This window comes from Euprymna scolopes, chromosome 33, assembly GCF_053919585.1.
Source record: "Euprymna scolopes isolate OS-2025 chromosome 33, ASM5391958v1, whole genome shotgun sequence".
Lineage (NCBI taxonomy): Eukaryota > Metazoa > Mollusca > Cephalopoda > Sepiida > Sepiolidae > Euprymna > Euprymna scolopes.
The window spans coordinates 4,317,218-4,337,656 of record NC_136514.1 but is presented as its reverse complement, the minus strand read 5'-3'; the positions used below and the strand labels follow the sequence as shown (position 1 = coordinate 4,337,656).

Below are 20,439 nucleotides of genomic sequence, written 5' to 3'. Positions count from 1 at the left end.
GAAGTATTCATTTTTCCATGGGGATAGGTTTTAATTCTTTGAAGTATTCATTTTTCCATGGGGATAGGTTTTAATTATTTGAAGTATTCATTTTTCCATGGGGATAGGTTTTAATTCTTTGAAGTATTCATTTTTCCATGGGGATAGGTTTTAATTATTTGAAGTATTCATTTTTCCATGGGGATAGGTTTTAATTATTTGAAGTATTCATTTTTCCATGGGGATAGGTTTTAATTATTTGAAGTATTCATTTTTCCATGGGGATAGGTTTTAATTATTTGAAGTATTCATTTTTCCATGGGGATAGGTTTTAATTATTTGAAGTATTCATTTTTCCATGGGGATAGGTTTTAATTATTTGAAGTATTCATTTTTCCATGGGGATAGGTTTTAATTATTTGAAGTATTCATTTTTCCATGGGGATAGGTTTTAATTATTTGAAGTATTCATTTTTCCATGGGGATAGGTTTTAATTATTTGAAGTATTCATTTTTCCATGGGGATAGGTTTTAATTATTTGAAGTATTCATTTTTCCATGGGGATAGGTTTTAATTATTTGAAGTATTCATTTTTCCATGGGGATAGGTTTTAATTATTTGAAGTATTCATTTTTCCATGGGGATAGGTTTTAATTATTTGAAGTATTCATTTTTCCATGGGGATAGGTTTTAATTATTTGAAGTATTCATTTTTCCATGGGGATAGATTTTAATTCTTTGATCACGGAATTTTTCCACTTTTCGTAGAACATCTTTTTTTTTTTTCCTATCTCCACTAGGATTGTCCCATTTCATAAATATTTAACTGCTTTGGGCGCTATTTTTTATAGAAATTACCCTTTGTATTAAAAATAGAGATAGTTTTGTCAATCGGGTGTTGTCTAATGTTTCTAAAATAATGAATTACGGGAAGTTTTCTCTATTTTCAGTGTTCAAATCGAACTTAATGTGAGATCTCTTGATTGATTTTGTTGCCATGAAGTTTTTTTGTTTTTTTTTAAATTTCATCGTCCCTATGCTCTACCCATCACGGAATCCAATTTAATGAGAAATACAATGTTATATACCCTTCAAATCGATTGACCATAGAGACACCGCCTTTTAATTAAGTAGTTAGAATATTTTTTCTGTGATACTTGTGTGTTTATATAGATGTTAATTTTGTCTTCTGAATTAGGGTTGGCATGACAAGCCAACTGATCAGAACGAGCCTCTCTGATCACCCGTCTAGCCCGGGTAAGGGCTAAAGTGGTGTGCTGCAGGGCCATTTCTTCTTTGTATCTAGGTGAAGGTCTGCCCAACCACCATGATTCTGTCCCAAAACATCATAGGTGGCCACCCACAGCCAACAGGTGGCCTCATTGAGACTTTTACTCTCTGTAGGGGAACAGTCAGCATGTTCTGATGCCCTACTGACTGGGTCAGAAAAAGAGGGGCGGGGGGGTTAAAATAAAGAAAAGGGAGTTAGGAATAGGGGGAATGTTTTTTTTTTTTTTTGGTTTTGCAGAACATGATTAAATTTTACAAAGAGATAAAGTGACAAAAACTTTGATGTACAGTGCATTTGATTTTTTTTTAACCGCATATCAACCCGATATTTAATGCCAGACCCAGTTATTTTATCAATAGTATTCGATGTTGCATCCAGTTAATTTTATGAGATTTTTATTCTTCAAGCTCCTTGTATTTTCAATCGTTAGTTCATAGCTTTTGATTTGGTTGTTGTATAGTGGATTTTGACATTTTTGTTCTCTACCTTGCAGAATACGATTGGGTTTTGCAATGGGAGGGGGAAAAGGGTTACAGTATTATTAAGTCCCTTATTATAAATGTAGTTATATTGTTGATAGTGTTTTATATTCAAATTTTCCTCATTCTTAAGGAAGGTTTCTTGGAAATAAATAACCAAAGGATTAAATTTGGTTTGCAACAATAAAATTTCATTGTAATTTGCCTTCACTCCACGGCAATTCCATTGGATTTTCTTGTAATTCATGACGATTTTTTTTTGGTTTGAGGAGTAACTTCAGTTTCCATGTCTTCTAATTCCATAAATCTATTTGTAGTAGTAGTAGTGGTAGCTTCTGTTTGTGGTAATTTCTTTATATTATTTTGTTTTTTGGTAGATGTATTTTTTGTTTGTTTTTCAAGTGTGTTTTTTTCACCACGGGGAAGACATATTAGTGACCTGTGTGGTCTTTCTTTTAACTGATTTTGTTTTTCCTTAGTTTCGTCTTTTTCAGCATCTGCACGACGTACTGGTGATTTTTGTGGTCTTTCTTTTGATCGACTTTGTTTTCTTGGATGTTCTGATTTTGATTGAGAATTTGTTTTATTGGTAACATTAGTTGATGATTTAATGGGATGATTAATTTTTGATGATATGTTTGGTTTGATTTCATTTATAAATTTGGGCCAGTCGTTTGGTCCCAATTGTAACAATTTGTTTATGAGTATTTCGTATTTGGAGTCTTGGTTAGTGATGTTGGATGATATACAACTTGAGAGTACGTCTTTTCCTTCATGTATCCATCTACTATTTTCCTGGCTTCACGGAAGATGTTTTTGATATGTTTTATTGACACTACTTCCTTTTCTTTCTTCCAGATTCTGTATAAGCAGGATGGTTTTCTCTACAATTTGCACATTTGCAATCAAGATTGCAGTCATTGGCAGTGTGGTCTGGATCTCTCTGGCCACATCTGCCGCACACTGCTCACCCCCTACATGCATCTTCATGGTGCCCAAACTTCTGGTATTTAAAGCACCGAAGTGGGTTTGGTATAAAGGGTTCAACTTTTTCAACGTTGAACCCAATTTTGATTTCTTTGGGGATAGTGGGTCTATCGAACTGCATAATGTAAGTGTTCGTATGTATAGTCCGATTCTTTTTTTTATTGTAATTTTTTAAAAGTTTATTACTCCTTGGTTTTTAAGTTCTTTTGTTATCCCTTCAGTAGTGCACATTGATAGGTCTTTCGATTTTACACCTTTAGATGTATTCAGATTCTTGTGTGGATAAGTTTTGATATTTATGTTGTGAAAAGTTTTCATTTCTAGGAGAAAAGTGGCAGGTTTTTCTCTTTCCACTTCCACTAGTAGGGTTTTATTTTTTAAAGTTTTTACATTTTTGGGGGTAATATATGCAGATATCATTTTATGTATAATAAAAGGTGATAAGTCAGTTATTTTGGTTTCTTCGGTGGATTCCAATACAATAAATTTTGAGGATGTTTGATGTAGTTCATTATCTGAACTATCCGAGGCGACATGTTGGCGCTTGGAGTTTTTATACTTGGCCATATATATATATATATATATATATATATATATATATTTTAAATTCATTGTTTATGCTTCCCACCCACCTCAGAGTCAAATATTGGGGCATGTTAAGGGAGAAACCCATTCGTCTTGTCATGCCAGGGCTACATAAACAGTATACATGTTCTAAATGGGAGCCATGAGCACACATAATCCTTTAGTTACACAATCCAAGTCATTTGTGGTAACTTCTGGCACTATACAGCCATGTCATGACTTTAATCATTTCGCACATTTGACCCTAGCCACCGCCTTCTAACACATGGAAAAGAGAGGAAAATCTATGAATATAAAAGCGAAAATGTATGTGTGTGTGTATGTATGTATGTGTGTATGTATGTATGTGTGTGTGTGTTCGCTTTTTCTGTGTGTCTACAAAAGGCTTCTTTCAGAGAAGCGGTCAGTCGCTTCACAACTTTTTAAAACTTTTTATATCACATACAAATTGTAATATCTCACAGTTAACAACGAAGCTCGCCTGTCTATTTGATTTGCTTGATTTCGGGAAGATAATTATTCAATATTATCTCGCTCGCCGCATGTGGGTTAGTCTTTTTTTTCCTATAACATCTTGGGGGGGGGAGGGGGGAAGCGTTCAGCAGTAAATGAAATCCCGCAGTCAAACTTGACCTCATTAACTTAAACGGGCACTTGCTAAATCCAAGTAATTAAATAAATTCAAACATGTTTCCGTTAGCATGTCGCGGTGGGGCAATCGTTAACGTCGCACGTGTTTTTTTTTTCACACTTTAATTTACAACTTTGCCTCAAGGGTTCGGGTTCGATCCTCATACTTACTTTTTTTTTTTTTTAACACCCCCCCCCCCCCAGTTTCCACACTACACCTCCAAACACCCGGGCAATGCCGGGTACCCCTCGCTAGTCTATATATATATAAAAGCGAAAATGTATGTATGTTTGTGTGTATGTTTGCTAAAAACTTTCGACAGACGTGACGAAAATTCACAAACTCGGTATCACATTGAAGAAGGGAGGGGGGTCAACAAAAACGGTCCTCTCGTGACAATGATCGATTCTACGCATGCATCAGATGACGCCGTGACCTGATTTACTTTAAATAGTTGAAAAACCGAACAAATTTCATGTATGTCGCGTTAGTTCAATTGCTTAAGACCTTGGTTCATTATATAAACGTTGTGGGTTTGAATCGTGGTGTGAGATGTTTTTTTTTGTTTTGTTTTTTTTAAATTTAAATATTGAATCAGTGTTATTTAAGCCATTTTTCATGTAACGTTCGTTTTTCTGTTTTTTTTTTTTTTTTTTTTTTACTTCGCTTATTCTTAACGACACCCAAAAACACCCAGGTACCCACCGATTTTTTAAATTTTAATATCGAAACCGGCTTATTTAAGCCATTTTACACTTGTTCATTTTTCTGTTTTTATCGTTCGTTTGCCTTATGTTAGTTTTCTTTGTGTTTTTTTTCCCCGCTTAAGTGTTAACATTGTTTTCTTTTTTTTACTTCGCTTATAACAAACAAATCTACGTCGTCGTTGTAACGCTCGACGACTTCTGGCCGCGCACCTGTCAATTTGATTCTTACTTAAATAAATTCAAACATCTTCCACTAACTCATTCTGGCTGACCGATTTTATTTTCAAACTTTGCCTAGGGGCTTCAGGTTCGACTCCCCCCCCCCCCCCGGGTTCTTTTTTATTTAACACCACACGTACCTCCAAACACCCGGGCATCGCCGGGTCCCCCCCCCCCGCCAGTATGTATATAGTTTATAGTAGTACAGGGTAGAACTGTATTTGTTACGGTTTAGAGGAAATTTATAGAAAAGTAGAAGATGTGTTAGGGCTTGACGTAACTAGCCAATTGATCAGATCGGGCCTCTCCGATCATCCATCTAGCCTTGTACGAGACCAAAGTGGAGTGGTGCAACTGATATCTTTGCTCGAACCCTATATATTGTTCATAACTTTATGTGTATATATTAAAAAGTTTGACTCCTGTCCAGGTAACCTACATCTAAAATTTCAAGTGTTTAGACCCAAAATTGGCGGAGGAGTTTGGTAGCATCTGCAAAGGTCAACTCTTTCGACTGACCTCTTGGCAGCCAAATTTTTGCCCAAAAACTGGTTAAAAAACTTGCTGCATGTCTGAATACCCTTTATGTAAAATTTCAAATGTTTAGACACAAAATTGGCTGAATGGTCAGGTCAAGTCTTTTGAACTTTGACCCCTTGGCAACCAAATTTTCAGCCAAAAACCAATTAAAAAGCTTACCCTATGGCTGAATACACTAAGTAAAATTTCAAATGTTTAGACCAAAAAATTGGCTGATTAATTTGGTAGAGACTGCAGAGGTCAAATTTTTTAAAACTTTGACCCTAATTTTGACACCTTACCATATGTTTTAGGTTCAAATCAAATTAAAAAGTTTGATCCATGTCTAAGTAACCTACATCTAAAATTTCGAGTGTTTAGACCCAAAATTAATGGAGGAATTTGGTAAAGTTCTCAAAAGGTGAAATCGTTGAACTTTGACCCCTTGACAGCCAAATTTCTGGCCGAAAACTGATTAAAAATATTTTCCCAAATCTCAAGTCTGTACACTGAAAATTGACAGCAGTTTAATAGAGAAATGTACATACACACAATTTCACAGATATATAGATTGTTTTTAACATAGTTACCCACTGACACACGTTTCGTTATCTATGACTCATCAGAGTGGCTGAATATATAAAAACATTGAAAAACATGGAGATTTTCTGTTTAATGACTTTCTTCTTGATTTTTTTTTTTTCCAATTTATGTATTAATCTTTTTGCAGTATTATCAAATGGAAACAATAGAACAGCATGTAACATATCCTACATACAAACATTCATTAATAAAAAATATAAAAAATATATATAAAAAAGATTAATACGTAAATTGGAAAAAAAAATCAAAAAGAAAGTCGTTAAACAGAAACTGTGCTTTTCAACAATATGTTTAAATGAAAACTTGTTGCCTAAATATACATGCGATATATATATATATATATATATATATATATATATTAGAAAAACGATCACTTAGGTTTCAAGAATAGTTTTAACTAAAGAAAAAGGTTAAATGTTATACTTTTTGCTTATAGGAAAAGGTAGTAAACTTCAACCGAGAGATTGCACATTTATTCTTCTTTCTCGTTTTTTCTTGAAGCTGAGGTATACCTCGAAAAGTTAAGAACACCACAATAGCATCCTGGTTCAATTATTAGTAAATAAATAACTTATGTTTGAAAATTATTGCAATATTTCAAGATTATCATTCTTTTTACTTTGTCTTGTACCCAACAATATTTTTCTGCGAGACTGCATTGTTATAACCTTCAAACAACTCCTTTCACAAGTGATAAATTTATTTTTTTTGTCTAACTTCACCCCCTCCCTTTTTAAAAAATATCCCTACATATACATACACACACACACACACACTAGTGTTAGGACAATTAATTGAAATCAGAAAAATCAGTTTTTTGGGATATCGGAAAAATTTGAGTCTCTTTTCCGATGCCAAAACCGATTCCTTAAACTATCTTTTTTTATTTGATTTTGGTTTAAGAAACATCTTCCACTGCTTGTAGTAATAATAAAATAAATATTTATTGATTTAAACTCCTAGTAACACTAAAATTGCTAGATTACTTCATCATAAGGGTGTGTTTTACGTCTTAGAAAATATAGGCACATTTAAGATGTGTTTTTATGATAATCGGGACAAGATAACACTTTTATGGCTAAATATTTAGAGATTTATAAAACATCAGGATCGGTAATTTTATCGGAATCAGGAAAAATATTGGAATCGTCCCGTCACTAATACACGCACGCATGCATATAAACTAACTGAAGTGAAGCAAAATTAAAAAAACAAAAGTTATCAATTCCTTCATAGTACCAACATTGTAGCATCTTTGTTGCATGGGGTCATACAACATGACAAATTACATGGGGTCATACAACATGACAAATTGCATGGGGTCATACAACATGACAAATTGCATGGGGTCATACAACATGACAAATTGCATGGGGTCATACAACATGACAAATTGCATGGGGTCATACAACATGACAAATTGCATGGGGTCATACAACATGACAAATTGCATGGGGTCATACAACATGACAAATTACATGGGGTCATACAACATGACAAATTGCATGGGGTCATACAACATGACAAATTGCATGGGGTCATACAACATGACAAATTGCATGGGGTCATACAACATGACAAATTGCATGGGGTCATACAACATGACAAATTGCATGGGGTCATACAACATGACAAATTGCATGGGGTCATACAACATGACAAATTGCATGGGGTCATACAACATGACAAATTGCATGGGGTCATACAACATGACAAATTGCATGGGGTCATACAACATGACAAATTGCATGGGGTCATACAACATGACAAATTGCATGGGGTCATACAACATGACAAATTGCATGGGGTCATACAACATGACAAATTACATGGGGTCATACAACATGACAAATTACATGGGGTCATACAACATGACAAATTACATGGGGTCATACAACATGACAAATTACATGGGGTCATACAACATGACAAATTGCATGGGGTCATACAACATGACAAATTGCACACTAATAGAAACTAATGTTTATGAATTTTTGAGATGAGGAATGATTATTCGTATTATTTGTATCCTTTGAACTACTGTTCTCATTTTTAGCGTTAGTTAAACATTTCAGTGAATCTTTCCCCATATTAAAAAATTGATATTGTGCAAAAAAAAAAAAAATGGTTTGCAGACACCACATGCATTGAAAGTCAACTGCTGTCGACCCAAAGGCATCCCTTTTGTTTTGCTTATTTTGTGGGGTCCTTGAAACCTAATTGATCCTAGGAAAAAAAAAAATATCCCTAAGGAAACAAATGTTAATTCACTCTTTTTACATAAAAATAGATGTATATATATAAATATATCCTACCTTTTGACGGCTGTTACTTGTTCATCAGTAAACTCATCCGGTGCTTTTTCATGAGAAGGACTACTTTCAGTCCGCTCTGAAGAATTACTTTTTTTTGATGATTTCTCTTTATGAATATTATTGTCGGGTGCACTCTGTCTACGTCCAGTAGTACTACCATTTTGGGTGTTCAATTTTTCAATCAAAACTGAAAAAAAAAAATGATAAAATTAAATATTTTTTTATAAACATTTTACTTTCACCATGACTAATGTTTGTGCAAAAATTCAAAAAAATTTAAGATGTGGTTATTGAGAAGAGTGTGAACAAACAAATGGATGAACAATTTGGGGGCAATTTTACTACTATAATGCCCCTATGGAGGCAATCAGAGTTATCCTGGAAAATCTGTTCTGGTAAAAAGTTTACTTTCACCATGACTAATGTTTGTGCAAAATTTTAAATTCCAAGGTGTGGTTATTGAGAAAAATGTAAACAAACAGACCAATGAGAGTGAATTACTAGGTTCAATCTCTCATTTGTCGGGGGACTAATACTACATCACTTGTAATTTTTTTTTTTTTTTTTTTTTATTACATTTTCATCCCAAACAAGACACATTGCCACTTTGATGTAGGGGGCTATTATCAGGGGTCTAAGCTACAGGAGTACTATGTAGGGAGTTGGGTAGCAAGATATCAGTTCATGTTACACTTGAACTTCTGCATGTCAGTATAGTTGGGGAAGCAGGAACCCGGAAGGGAATTCCAAAGTCTAGCAGTTCTGGGGAAGAAACTACTGGAGTACAAAGCTCTCTTACATCTGGGGATCTCTGTGTAGGGGTGGGATTTAACTGCCTGTCGGGTTTGTTGGGGATATTTACGTTGAGGAGGTACAAGTGCTTGCAGTTTGTTGGAGCATTCACTATTAAAAACTTGTAGAACAGCCAGAGGGATGCAACATTTCGTCGATGGGACAGAGGCTGAAGCTTAGATGACAGTTCAGGACCTATCAGGTTGGCGACTCTTTGGAACCTTTTCTAGGGGCAAGAGACTAATAGCAGATGCACCAACCCAAATATGACAACAATACTCAATACATGGGCAAATGGTGGCCTTATAGAGGTACAGGATACTTTCGGGTGTTAGTAGCTTTCTAACACGGTAGAGAGAGCCTACCTTCTTAGCAGTGGTCCTGGCAATGCTCTCAATGTAATTGTTCCAACTCATGTTTCCTGTGAACGTTAGACTGAGGAGTTTAAAAGAAGTACTTTCAGATAACGAGTCTTTGTCCATTGCTATTGGTGGTAGAGAAGGTTTCTTGTAATTATTGAAGGAAACAAGTTTAGTCTTGGCAGCATTGAATGTGACGATCCATTTTTGTCCCCATTCCACTACAGATTGGAAGTCATCCTTTAGTGTTTCTGCCATTTCTTTAGATATGTGTTCAATTGTTTTCCTGTCGTGTCTGTTATAGAACGTGGTGTCATCAGCATATATACCCATCTCACAGACAATTTTGTCAGGGAGGTCATTTATGAATATTAGGAATAATAAAGGTCCCAGGATGGACCCCTATGGCACTCCCACATTTATATCATGTTGTTTAGATGCATGACTGTCGAGGACAACCTGAATTTTTCTCTTATATAGGAAGGATTTAATTATGTTGAGTATTCGTCCAGTGATACCGCATGATCTGATTTTCCTGAGAAAACCTTCATGCCATACGTTATTGTAAACATAATTGTCCAGATTTGTTCCAAATAAAAGCATATTGTCAGCTGTCTTTTTCGACTCCTCTTGAACTGCTAGTCTTTTGTGACTAAATGTACTTAGATGGTTGATCATTTGAGAAATGCGATCCTAATGACCATTTAAGGACAAGACAGTTACTAATTTATACATACGAATATAACAGACATTTCTGTTGTAATGAGATTATCCATGGGGAGCCAGAGAAAGTAATATTAGTGGTGATTAACGGATAGTATGTTTTCTTTCACAGTATATAAACCGTTTGGAGTTATTTAATGCTGATTCCATTTATTATTGGAAAAGAATTTTATGTTTAAGGTTTGTAATATTTTCAAACATTTAACAGATTCTATCTGCTATACAGTGTTAGATATTAACCAAGCAACGCCGAAAGGTGGCTGGTTGACGATTGTTATAATTATTCAAACCAAAAAGTTTGGGCAGCTAAAATATGTTTTAGAATAATCAAAATATATAGATATTTATTTACATGTAATAGTTACTAGAAATGTGAACTAAAACAATGTCATAACAATTTAGTTGACAACTTAGAAATAATGACATGTAAAAACATCAGGTGATCATCTTAGTGACGTATACTAATGACATCATTTAGAGGGGGATGGTCTTTTTGAGATATGTGGTGATTAGAGTTCACAGGTTTAAGGAGACAGAGTCGAGGAGCCGACTGATTATAATGGCTTGCAACACCTGGGGAAGCGAGAGGTCCTTGTTTTTTTTTCATGGTATATAAACCCAACCTTTATGATTGTTGACATAATAGTTCAGATTTGTTCTGAATAAAAGCATATTGTCAACTGTCTTCTCAACTCCTCTTTAACTGCTACTTTGTTGTGACTAAATGTATTTAGATGGTTGATCATTTGAGAAATGTGGTCCTAATGGGCTTAGGATTAAAAAAAAAAGAAAAAAAAAGCTATTATTAATTCCTTTGTAGTATCTCTTGTAGTATCTCATCGTGTATAGAACATGACCAATTGTACGCCGATAGAATTTACTCTTTTGGAATTTGGATTCTTTGGACTACTGTTATCCTGAGTGTCATTTTCACAATGTTTCGATTAATGTAAGTTCTGACCTTCAGGTGTTTTGCTGAACTTGGGAATCTGCAAGAACCCATGGTGTAGTGGATAAAGTACTTGATAAAATTCAGTTGTAAGTTACACTCTTCTGGCCAAGATCAAAGTGTGATGTCTGTTCTTCGGATGTTGCCATTCCATTTCTTGTTCTCTTTCGGTGGAGGAGAAATCCTTCACGACTGAGACAATTTTTATTTTTGTACCTTTTCTCCACGTTAAAAAACGATCTTGGTGTCTAACTCTGTCCCGTGGGGAGGCATTGTAAATAGGTACACTCTTCTGGAGGTTGAAGAATCAATCGCACATGGGGGTGACACTTAAAATGCAATTGCAAATTCCTTGGTGGTAACTGACAGAATGAAAGCATGCTGGATTAAATAAAAGGTCTTATTTGAAATTCCATGCAAATTAAGAGTTCAACAAGATGCACTTGAAGATAATCGGAGAATGCATTGATGAAAACATTGTGAAAATAACTCTCAAGACGAGAACAGTAGTATGAAGTATCCAAATACGATAAAATGTAAGTTTGGAATTTAATTAGGAATCAACTTTTTCGATTTGAATGGGTTTTGATATATTGCTGTTTGTTGAGTTAAAAAGAAAACATCATTTAGATTAAGAATGCACGAAAAACATTTTTGATGTTAATGGCAATCAAAAATGGGAGAGAGAACCAAGATGATCAAAGATTGCAAGGAACTCCTGAGCATTGACTCTCTTAGTGGGTTAAGCAAGACACCCACTGTACATAAAAGAGAAAAAGACGATATACAAAAGGCAAAAAATAAAAAGCCAGCTATGAAAATTCCTTTTTGGGTTTTCGAGTCTTTATTTGTGAGAAAATGCTTTGAGAAATGCTAGGAGAATTCCCTGATGGAAGAAAGAAAATCAAGAGTTTCTGGTAATTGCGCATAAAACCAGACCCTAACTTTCATACACGCCGGCAGATGGTGCCTGCATCTGTCAGTTGAGGGATAGAAGCACAAAATGGATACAATTTTCAAATATGTTTTGTTTATTTTTTTTTTGTTTTTGTTTCACCCTTATAATAAAAATATAAAAAACATGAACTTTTTTATCAACTAATTTTTTATTGCAAAAGAGAAAATAAGGAACACGATTGACACTAAAATTAAAATAAAAACATAAAAACAAGAATTCAAAAAGTAAACTGGTGGTGTTTCTGTGTTAAATGTAAACATTTTGTTTCATGGATGAAAAAAAAAAAAAAAAACTAAAATTTGCTTAAAATTTCTATTTCTAAAAATTCTATTAAAAAGGATAGGAACACGATTTGATTTCTACTGAAACTTGGCAATAAATAAAATTAAAAATAAACAAATAATTTTTAAAAATTAAAACAACTTTTAATGAAAACGAACGATAAAATTTTGGCGCTCGAATCAAAGAAATTTTGATCCAATCCTGGTTTAATATTTGTTCTATCTACTGTTAGAGCAAATCCTATGGACTGAAGCAATGTTCACTTTTTCCCAATCCAATGTTCCTCATGACTAAATTTTATATATAAAGATTTTGTCAATTTGTCCGTCAATTGCAATTTTTTAAAACCTTATATATTATGAAATTTGTCACATTTCGAATTATATCGGAGATCTTAAGTTTTAGAAATTCAAAATTATTGCATTAATAGTTAATAATTCCCAACAAATAAAGCAGTAATCATGACAGAAAACAGAAACCTTCAGATTTTTTTTTTTTTTTTTTTTTACTTGGAGAATCACCTCTTATCAAGACTCAGAGGCCACTCAAGGATAAGGGTTAATGAATGTAAGGTGGTAGAGTAAATAATCGTTAATGGTGTAAATTGGGTAGAATTTGATTATTTATGGGGACGGCTCAACAAGAACTTGTTTACATTGGATTTGAAGGCTACTATGTTGTAGTCAACCAGGAAGCAGGCCAGTGGAACAGTGTTCCACAGGCGGGCAGTTCTGGAAAAGAAACTTTGTTCATGGAATCTGTTTAGATTTAAGCACAGTTAGAGAATGGGGGGGGGGTCTTATATAGTGGTTGTAGCTGGGGCCTACCAACTGACATATTTGAACATTTTTATGAATAAAGTTCAAAACATGTTTTTCTTCAAACATTTTCATAATAAATAAATAATAAAAACATCTAAAATAGAAAATATTAAAAGATAAAAAAATAAAAATAATCTATAAAGATGTATCGTTTTAAATTTTTGTGCCTATCTCTAAATATACATACATTTGACTTTTTTGCATGTTAAAAACAGGCAAAAGTTATAGCCCGTTGACTTAGAATGCGTGCATTATGCCAATTTGATGGCTGAATATGGTTAAATTTGCGATCATTTTTGTAGTGTAATTCAAATCTTGTCCGTAGCTGAATACTTGATGCTTCGACAGAGCTATTGTAATGTTGTAACCCTTTGGGCTGTGATCATAGCGTAGTATCTGTTAACTGTGGCAAGTTGATCCGAGTAACCGCAGGGTTACTGGATCAATTATTCATGATTAGAAAAATAAACAATTAAATTGGGGAAAAATGATTGACATACAATATAAATCACAAAAGGAATGTCAAAATAGAAAATAGATGTAAACATTATTTTGGGGTTTGCATAAACAAATAACTAGATTGGGGTTACATCAGGTTGGTCTGAGACACGTAATGATGAGACGTAATGAGATGTGATGTATGTAGATTTGGAGAGATTCTAGGCAGTCGTTAGCTGGACATCAGAGGGAATGGATGACTCAAGAGTCAGCTTCCATGACGCGGGAAGCAGCGTTATTTCATGCAGCCAAGATGTAAGAACTTGTAATCTCTGAAAATGCCGGCCGGATCATGAAAATAAATGTTCAAATAATTCAGGTATGTGTTGCGTTATTTACATCTGTTAAAAGAACTGTTTGTCTGCAAAGGTTTCAATACGTCCACGTCAATCGTTTCCGTTAGAACTGTTGCATAAATGTTAAAATATACACACTAGACGATCAACTAAATGATACAACGTATATACATACACACATTTACACGTACACAAATATACAGAAAAAGATAAACCCAACTATTCAACGCGTATGTCGTTATAGAGCGTATTCATACACCTGCTTATATAACACTATCAAGGGTATTTTTTATCATGACGCCATCACTAACTGGGATGCCTACCATGGCTTAAGAGAGTCCCATCTACTCTCGAGAGAATGTTAGACCGCACCAGTTTCTCAACCTGGTATTTTACCTCGCAGTTGCATTAAATACTAATCCCCTAACTGTGCACAAAATGGATACTACAATACTTAATTTGTTGCACTTCATCATAACATAGGTCCATGCAAAATTTTAGCCAGATCAGCCCAGTAGTTTCTCAGAAAAAGTGGAATGGACAAAGAGAAAATGAAATATAGCATGGACAAAACAGATTCAGTCATAACCTTTATAGTTTGAAACTAGATAGACCTACATAAAATAACATTAAATTATAAAAAACATTACAAATTATAACAAACATCATATTACAAAAATCATGTTAAATGTAACAATCCTATTTGGAAAAATTTATTCAGTAAAAATAACAGCATAGTTTTTTTCTTTTAAAAACTTAAAACTAGATTCCCAGACGTCGGGTAGATATTATTAGCTAGTAGACATATTTTGTAAAATTACGTCGACCAATCATATAAATAGGATTTTTTAAAAGGCAATCAACAAGATGAAGCTTGTGTTTTCATTTGACATCAATGAAGCCAAGTGGATCTGGCATCACCAATGTAAGCATTATTACAATTATCATGAGTTCTTTAGATATAAAAATTATTACACTTTAAAAAAAAAAATGGATATTTATGATCTGAAATTACGATACAGGACTGGATGAACGGGGGGGGGGGGTCGATTTTTTTTTTTTTTTTTAAATCTTTGCACCTTCAAGTGTTTTCAAAACAGTTTATTTTCTAAATTTTATTAAAAGCTTTTGCAAACTTTTATATAATGTTAAAAGTTCACATATCCTTTTAGAATAGTGATTTCAAGGTTAGGAGGCTTTTTTTGAAGCATAAAAACAATATTTTTTGGATTTAATATTTTATATTTCAAGCGGTTCTCCGCTCTTGGTCACAAAAAAAATATTCAAATGAAAAATGTTAAAAAAAAAACAAAAAAAACTGGAAATTTGTAATTTGAACAGCATTTATTCCTTGCAACAATGTTTGAAAAAGTTCACATGAATTATTTTTGCCGTTTGTGAATAAAGAATGTATTTTTTTTATTATTTTAAAACATGTTTGCAACGTATTAGCGTTTATTCTAAATAGAAAAAAAAAGATGCAATCGATTTCAATATGTATAATAAATGGTTAGACACCAAAACCTAAAAACAGTGAATCAAGTATGATAACCATTAGGCCAGCCTGACATGGTCTTTAAAAAAGTGTTTTTAGGCCTACTTATTAACTTAAGTAATCAGTCACGTGAACAATTCATGCATGCGCATTCGTGAAACAGTTGACAAACATAAAAATCTGAAGACCCCCCCCCCACATACCAATTTTTCAATTTTGATCCCTTAGCAGCCCTCTTTCTGGAGGAAACCAATTAAAAAGTTTTCCACATATCTGAATATGCTATATATCAAATTTCAAGTCTGTAGATCAAAAATTTGTTGAGTATATAGGTTGAGAAGTGTCCTCACACAAACACATTCTCACTTTAATATTTATATATATTTGAATGAGGAGATTACAAAAATAGCTATGATAACCTTAAAATACACACACACACAATAAAAGTTAAGCTAACTTGTATGTGTCTACGAAGCTAAAAAGGAGGCAGTAGCAGCATCCGTCCACAACTAAGCAATTGCTCTAGCGACACACTGAATAACGCAACATGATTGCACATCAACAATTGGCATACAGCCAAAAGCCTCAAATCATTTCACATACATCTTGTCAAAGATACACAGGAGAGGATTAAGTGATTCGAAAAAAAATAAAATAAAAAAATAGCAAGATACACAGTTACACAAGAGTCGGCGATATTTTGCCGGTGCTAGAAGAAGGTATCATAGCATAGTGTTCAGTACACCTGCACAAGAGCAAGCAAGCTCATCTCACAGATTAATCTCTTTATATAACAAGGATGACACTCATCAAGCGCAGTACAAACACTCTTCACATTATATAAATAACGTCAAAAAATGTAAAAGGATTGGTCATAAGTCTCACTGAAGACATAACTTCATATGAAAATAAAAGAATAACTAATCAAATTTGTATAATCAATATATTAATACGATAGCGTGGGTGTTATTTTCTGTGTCATGCTTACATCCGGGTCGTTTAATTGTTATGTACTTCCATTTCTTGTAATGAATAATTTTACCAAGAATTCTTCATAAGTTTTGTTTCGATTATAGCAGATGGCACTCAAGTTCTCTATTTTTTTTTTTTTATAAATAATTTTATCAAGAATTCTTCATAAGTTTTGGTTTTGATTATGGCTGAAGGAACTCAAGTTTATATATATATATATATATATATATATTTTTTTTTTTTTTTTTTTTTTTTCATAAATTTTTATTTTGGTTCAAGCTAATGCACCCAAGTCATATGAATATATATTTTTATCTTATTTTTGAAATCACAACTCTAATATATAAAAATCAATAGAACATTAACTATAATAATATATACAAAATCTGCAAGAATTAAAATATCATATTGAAGCGTACTTTACAACCGGGCTTTGCCAGGCGTTCGTGCTAGCTAAGATAAATACTTTTGCAGTTTTAACAAAAAAGCTACACTAATAGAGCGTCTCCATTTACACTGAACATCTACAGAATGCAAACATCAATATATTACATATGAATGAGTCCCCTGGGGAATTTCTACAGGTCCCGTTTATCTATATAAATAAAACAGTAGTATGTGTGTGTAAAAATATTTAACCGATAAACAACCTGACCACATAAGACTGAAATTAAGAGGAAATAGTAATCATACACTAACAATGGTTTACAACAAGTAAAATCTTTGTTTGGATGGATGAATAACGCTTAGAGAAATCTGTCAGTAAGTTGAAATGCAAAATGTTCATTCCAACTTGCCAATATATTTTTATTACTTTTTTACAAATTCATTCATAGCTTGAAGTGATTTAATTTTAAATCTTATCTGTCAATAGCTCAAACGGTAGGGAATGTGGCTGGAGCACTAAATGTTTTGTTTTTGATTCAAACTGATGGTATCCAAGTCATATTTTTTTTTTAACTTTTGAAATCACTACTATATCTTAGGTACAATATAATATTCAATAGAGAATTGGCTCTGTAATAATAAATACATAATCTGCATTGATTAAAATATATCTAAGTGTATTTTACAACCTGGTAAGGTCAATCCTACCTCATGCTAGTTGTATAATGAATAGCTAACCAAATCTAATCAATGTTTCAGGCGACGTAACATCCAATCAAATTGCAATACATCTTGTCAACTCAAGAATTTGTACAGATTCTTTTTTTTTTTTTTTTTTTTTTTTTATTTATTACATTTTCACCCCAAACAAGGCAAATTGCCACTTTGGTGTAGGGGGCTACTATCAGGGGCAACAATTACTGGGGTACTATGTAGGGATTTGGGCAGCAAGGTGTCGGTTCACGTTACACTTGAACTTCTGCACGTCAGTACTGTTGGGGAAGCAGGGACCTGGAATGGAATTCCAGAGTCTAGCGGTTCTGGGGAAGAAACTATTGGAGTAAAAAGATCTTTTACATCTAGGGATCTCTACAGTGTGGGGGTGGGATTTAGCAGCCTGTCGGGTTTGTCGGGGGTGCTCACGTCGTGGGGGCACAAGTGATTGCAGTTCGTCAGAGCATTCACCACTAAAATACTTGTAGAAAAGGCAGAGGGATGCAACATTTCGTCGATGGGACAGAGGCTGAAGCTTAGATGCCAGTTCAGGGCCTATCAGGTTTGCGACTCTCTTTTGAACCTTGTCAAGGAGCGATAGACTAGTAGCAGATGCACCAGCCCAGATGTGGCAGCAATACTCCATACATGGGCGAATGGTGGCCTTATAGAGGTACAGGATACTTTCGGGTGTTAGTAGTTTTCTAGCACGGTAGAGAGAGCCCACCTTTCTTGCAGCGGCCCTGGCAATGCCTTCAATGTAATTGTTCCAACTCATGTTTCCTGTGAACATTAGGCCAAGGAGTTTGAAAGATGGACTCTCAGATAAAGAGTCGTTGGCCATTGCTATGGGTGGTAGAGAGGGTTTCTTGTAATTATTGAATGAAACTAGTTTAGTCTTGGCAGCATTGAACGCAACCAACCACTTTTGTCCCCATTCCACTACAGATTGGAGGTCTTCCTCTAGTGTTTCTGCCATTTCTTTAGAAACGGAACTCTTTATTTAATCAACAGAAAGTCATCATCATCGGCGGTCACTCGTGTCCGAGTAAGACTGTCCTCCGTTGTGGCTTCTGTGGGTCCTCAGGTGAGCATAGAGCCCAATCCTAGACCCAATTTGTTTTGTGCAATTTGGGCAGATAAAGGTAGTGGTGGTGGGGTGGGGTTGGGAGTGTCTGGTTGATAATCTGTCCTTTCTGTGCTTGCGTTTATCCTCAGCAGCTTGATTTAGGTCACTACTATAAAGCGCAGCACCTTCGTGGACAGCGCTCCTCCATGCCAACCTGCTCCCAGCCACGTCCTCCCATGTCTCAAGGTCCATGTGAAACCGCTTTAGATTTGCTTTGATGTTGTCCTTATACCTCATCTTTTGGCCACCCTGGGCACTTTTTTTTTTTTTTTTTTTTTTTTAGATTTATCCTTATCTTCCTTTACCACGTTTCGGTCAATTTATCCTCTGGCCTTCTTCAGGTGATTAACGACGCTGGGATAGGAATGCTGAGACTTCTAACTGTATTCCCAGTAATTACTGCTTTCCATAGTTGTTGTATCACCACGTTTTGGCCAACTATGGCCTGCTTTAAGTAGGATTGAAACCATTATCTTTAGACAATGCTCCTATCCACTGCGCCCATGAATTTGGCATTAAAAAAAAAAAATTATGAAGCCTCATCTCAAAGGATTCACAAAAACTAATAATTCATAATTTTTTTACTAGTATCATCCACACTAAAGATTGAACCATCAACCTCCAGCAGACTATCACTTACAACTGATTATAACTTAGCACTTTTATCCATTACACGAGTGCTAGATCCAAATTGTTAGTCCTTGTCTAAAAATTTCTGAAACTTTCAATTACAAGATCATCAGTGACCTGCTGAGTCAGTATTTGTGATATACTAATGAATAAAGCGAAAGATGGACTCATTTCTTGCATGAATAACAAGATCAAAAGACCTTATTTCAAGTTTACACAATAGCAGCACCTTTTCCGTTTTCTATACTGCTACCTACATATAATCTCAGTAGTAAAAATTAACTAATTTGCATATTGCTGTGCAAAAACTATTTCATTAATTATACCCTTTGTGTGTGTGTTTTTTTAATATAAAGGAGTCACCATGTATCAAGGCCTGGAGGCCACTCGAGGATAAGAGTTAATAAGTGTACAGTAGTCAATGGGACAAAAATCGTAGTAATCATTAGTAGTGGAAATTTGGTAAATTGGATTACTTAAGGGGACAGCTCATCAAAAACTTGTTTACATTGGACTTGAAGCAGGGAAATGGAAAAGAGATCCAAAGGCGTGCAGTTCTAAGAAAGAAATTTGTTCATGGAATCTGCATTTTGGTTCAGGCACAGATAAAGAGTGAAGGAAATTATTGATAGTGGTTTTAGAAAGACAAGTGTTTTTCATGAAAGTTTGGTGAGGGAGGACCATAGATTGAAACTCAGACATGTATTTGCCATGAAAATAACGATAAAGCAGAAACAGGCTCGCAACGCCTCTTCTGTGGTAAAGAGGTTGCAGGGAAGTGAAAAAGAGCATCCCTACTAGGCTCCAAAGTCTATTTTTAACTGTCAAGACAGGATTAGCTGCTTCTAGCAGCTCCTGCCAAGATGTGGCAACAGTACTCCATCCTAAGACGTACTTTACTCTTATACAGATAGAGAATTGCATAGGCAGTGAGATATCTACTGGAGCAGTAGAATGATCCAACCATTTTTCCAGCAACGGATTTGATGTAAGTTTTCCATTTCAAATCAGGAGTAAAGGTCAAACCCAGAATCCTGTCGAAACATGGAGCCTCTTCAAGACAAGAGGCATACATTTAGGGATATTATTATATTTTGTGGGCAAACATCTAGTAAGTC

The 20,439-nt window shown here is 34.5% G+C and overlaps 1 protein-coding gene across 2 annotated transcripts in view; it reads right to left on the bottom strand.

Annotated features, from left to right (window-relative positions):
* The window catches only part of LOC145258110 (dnaJ homolog subfamily B member 12-like), a 103,689-nt gene that overhangs the window by 57,596 nt on the left and 25,654 nt on the right, over positions 1–20,439 (bottom strand). For both annotated transcript variants that reach the window (XM_080115852.1, XM_080115853.1), the window contains exon 2: positions 8,317–8,503. In XM_080115852.1, coding sequence (XP_079971978.1) covers positions 8,317–8,503 — 187 coding nt within the window. The remainder of the gene's footprint in view (positions 1–8,316; positions 8,504–20,439) is intronic.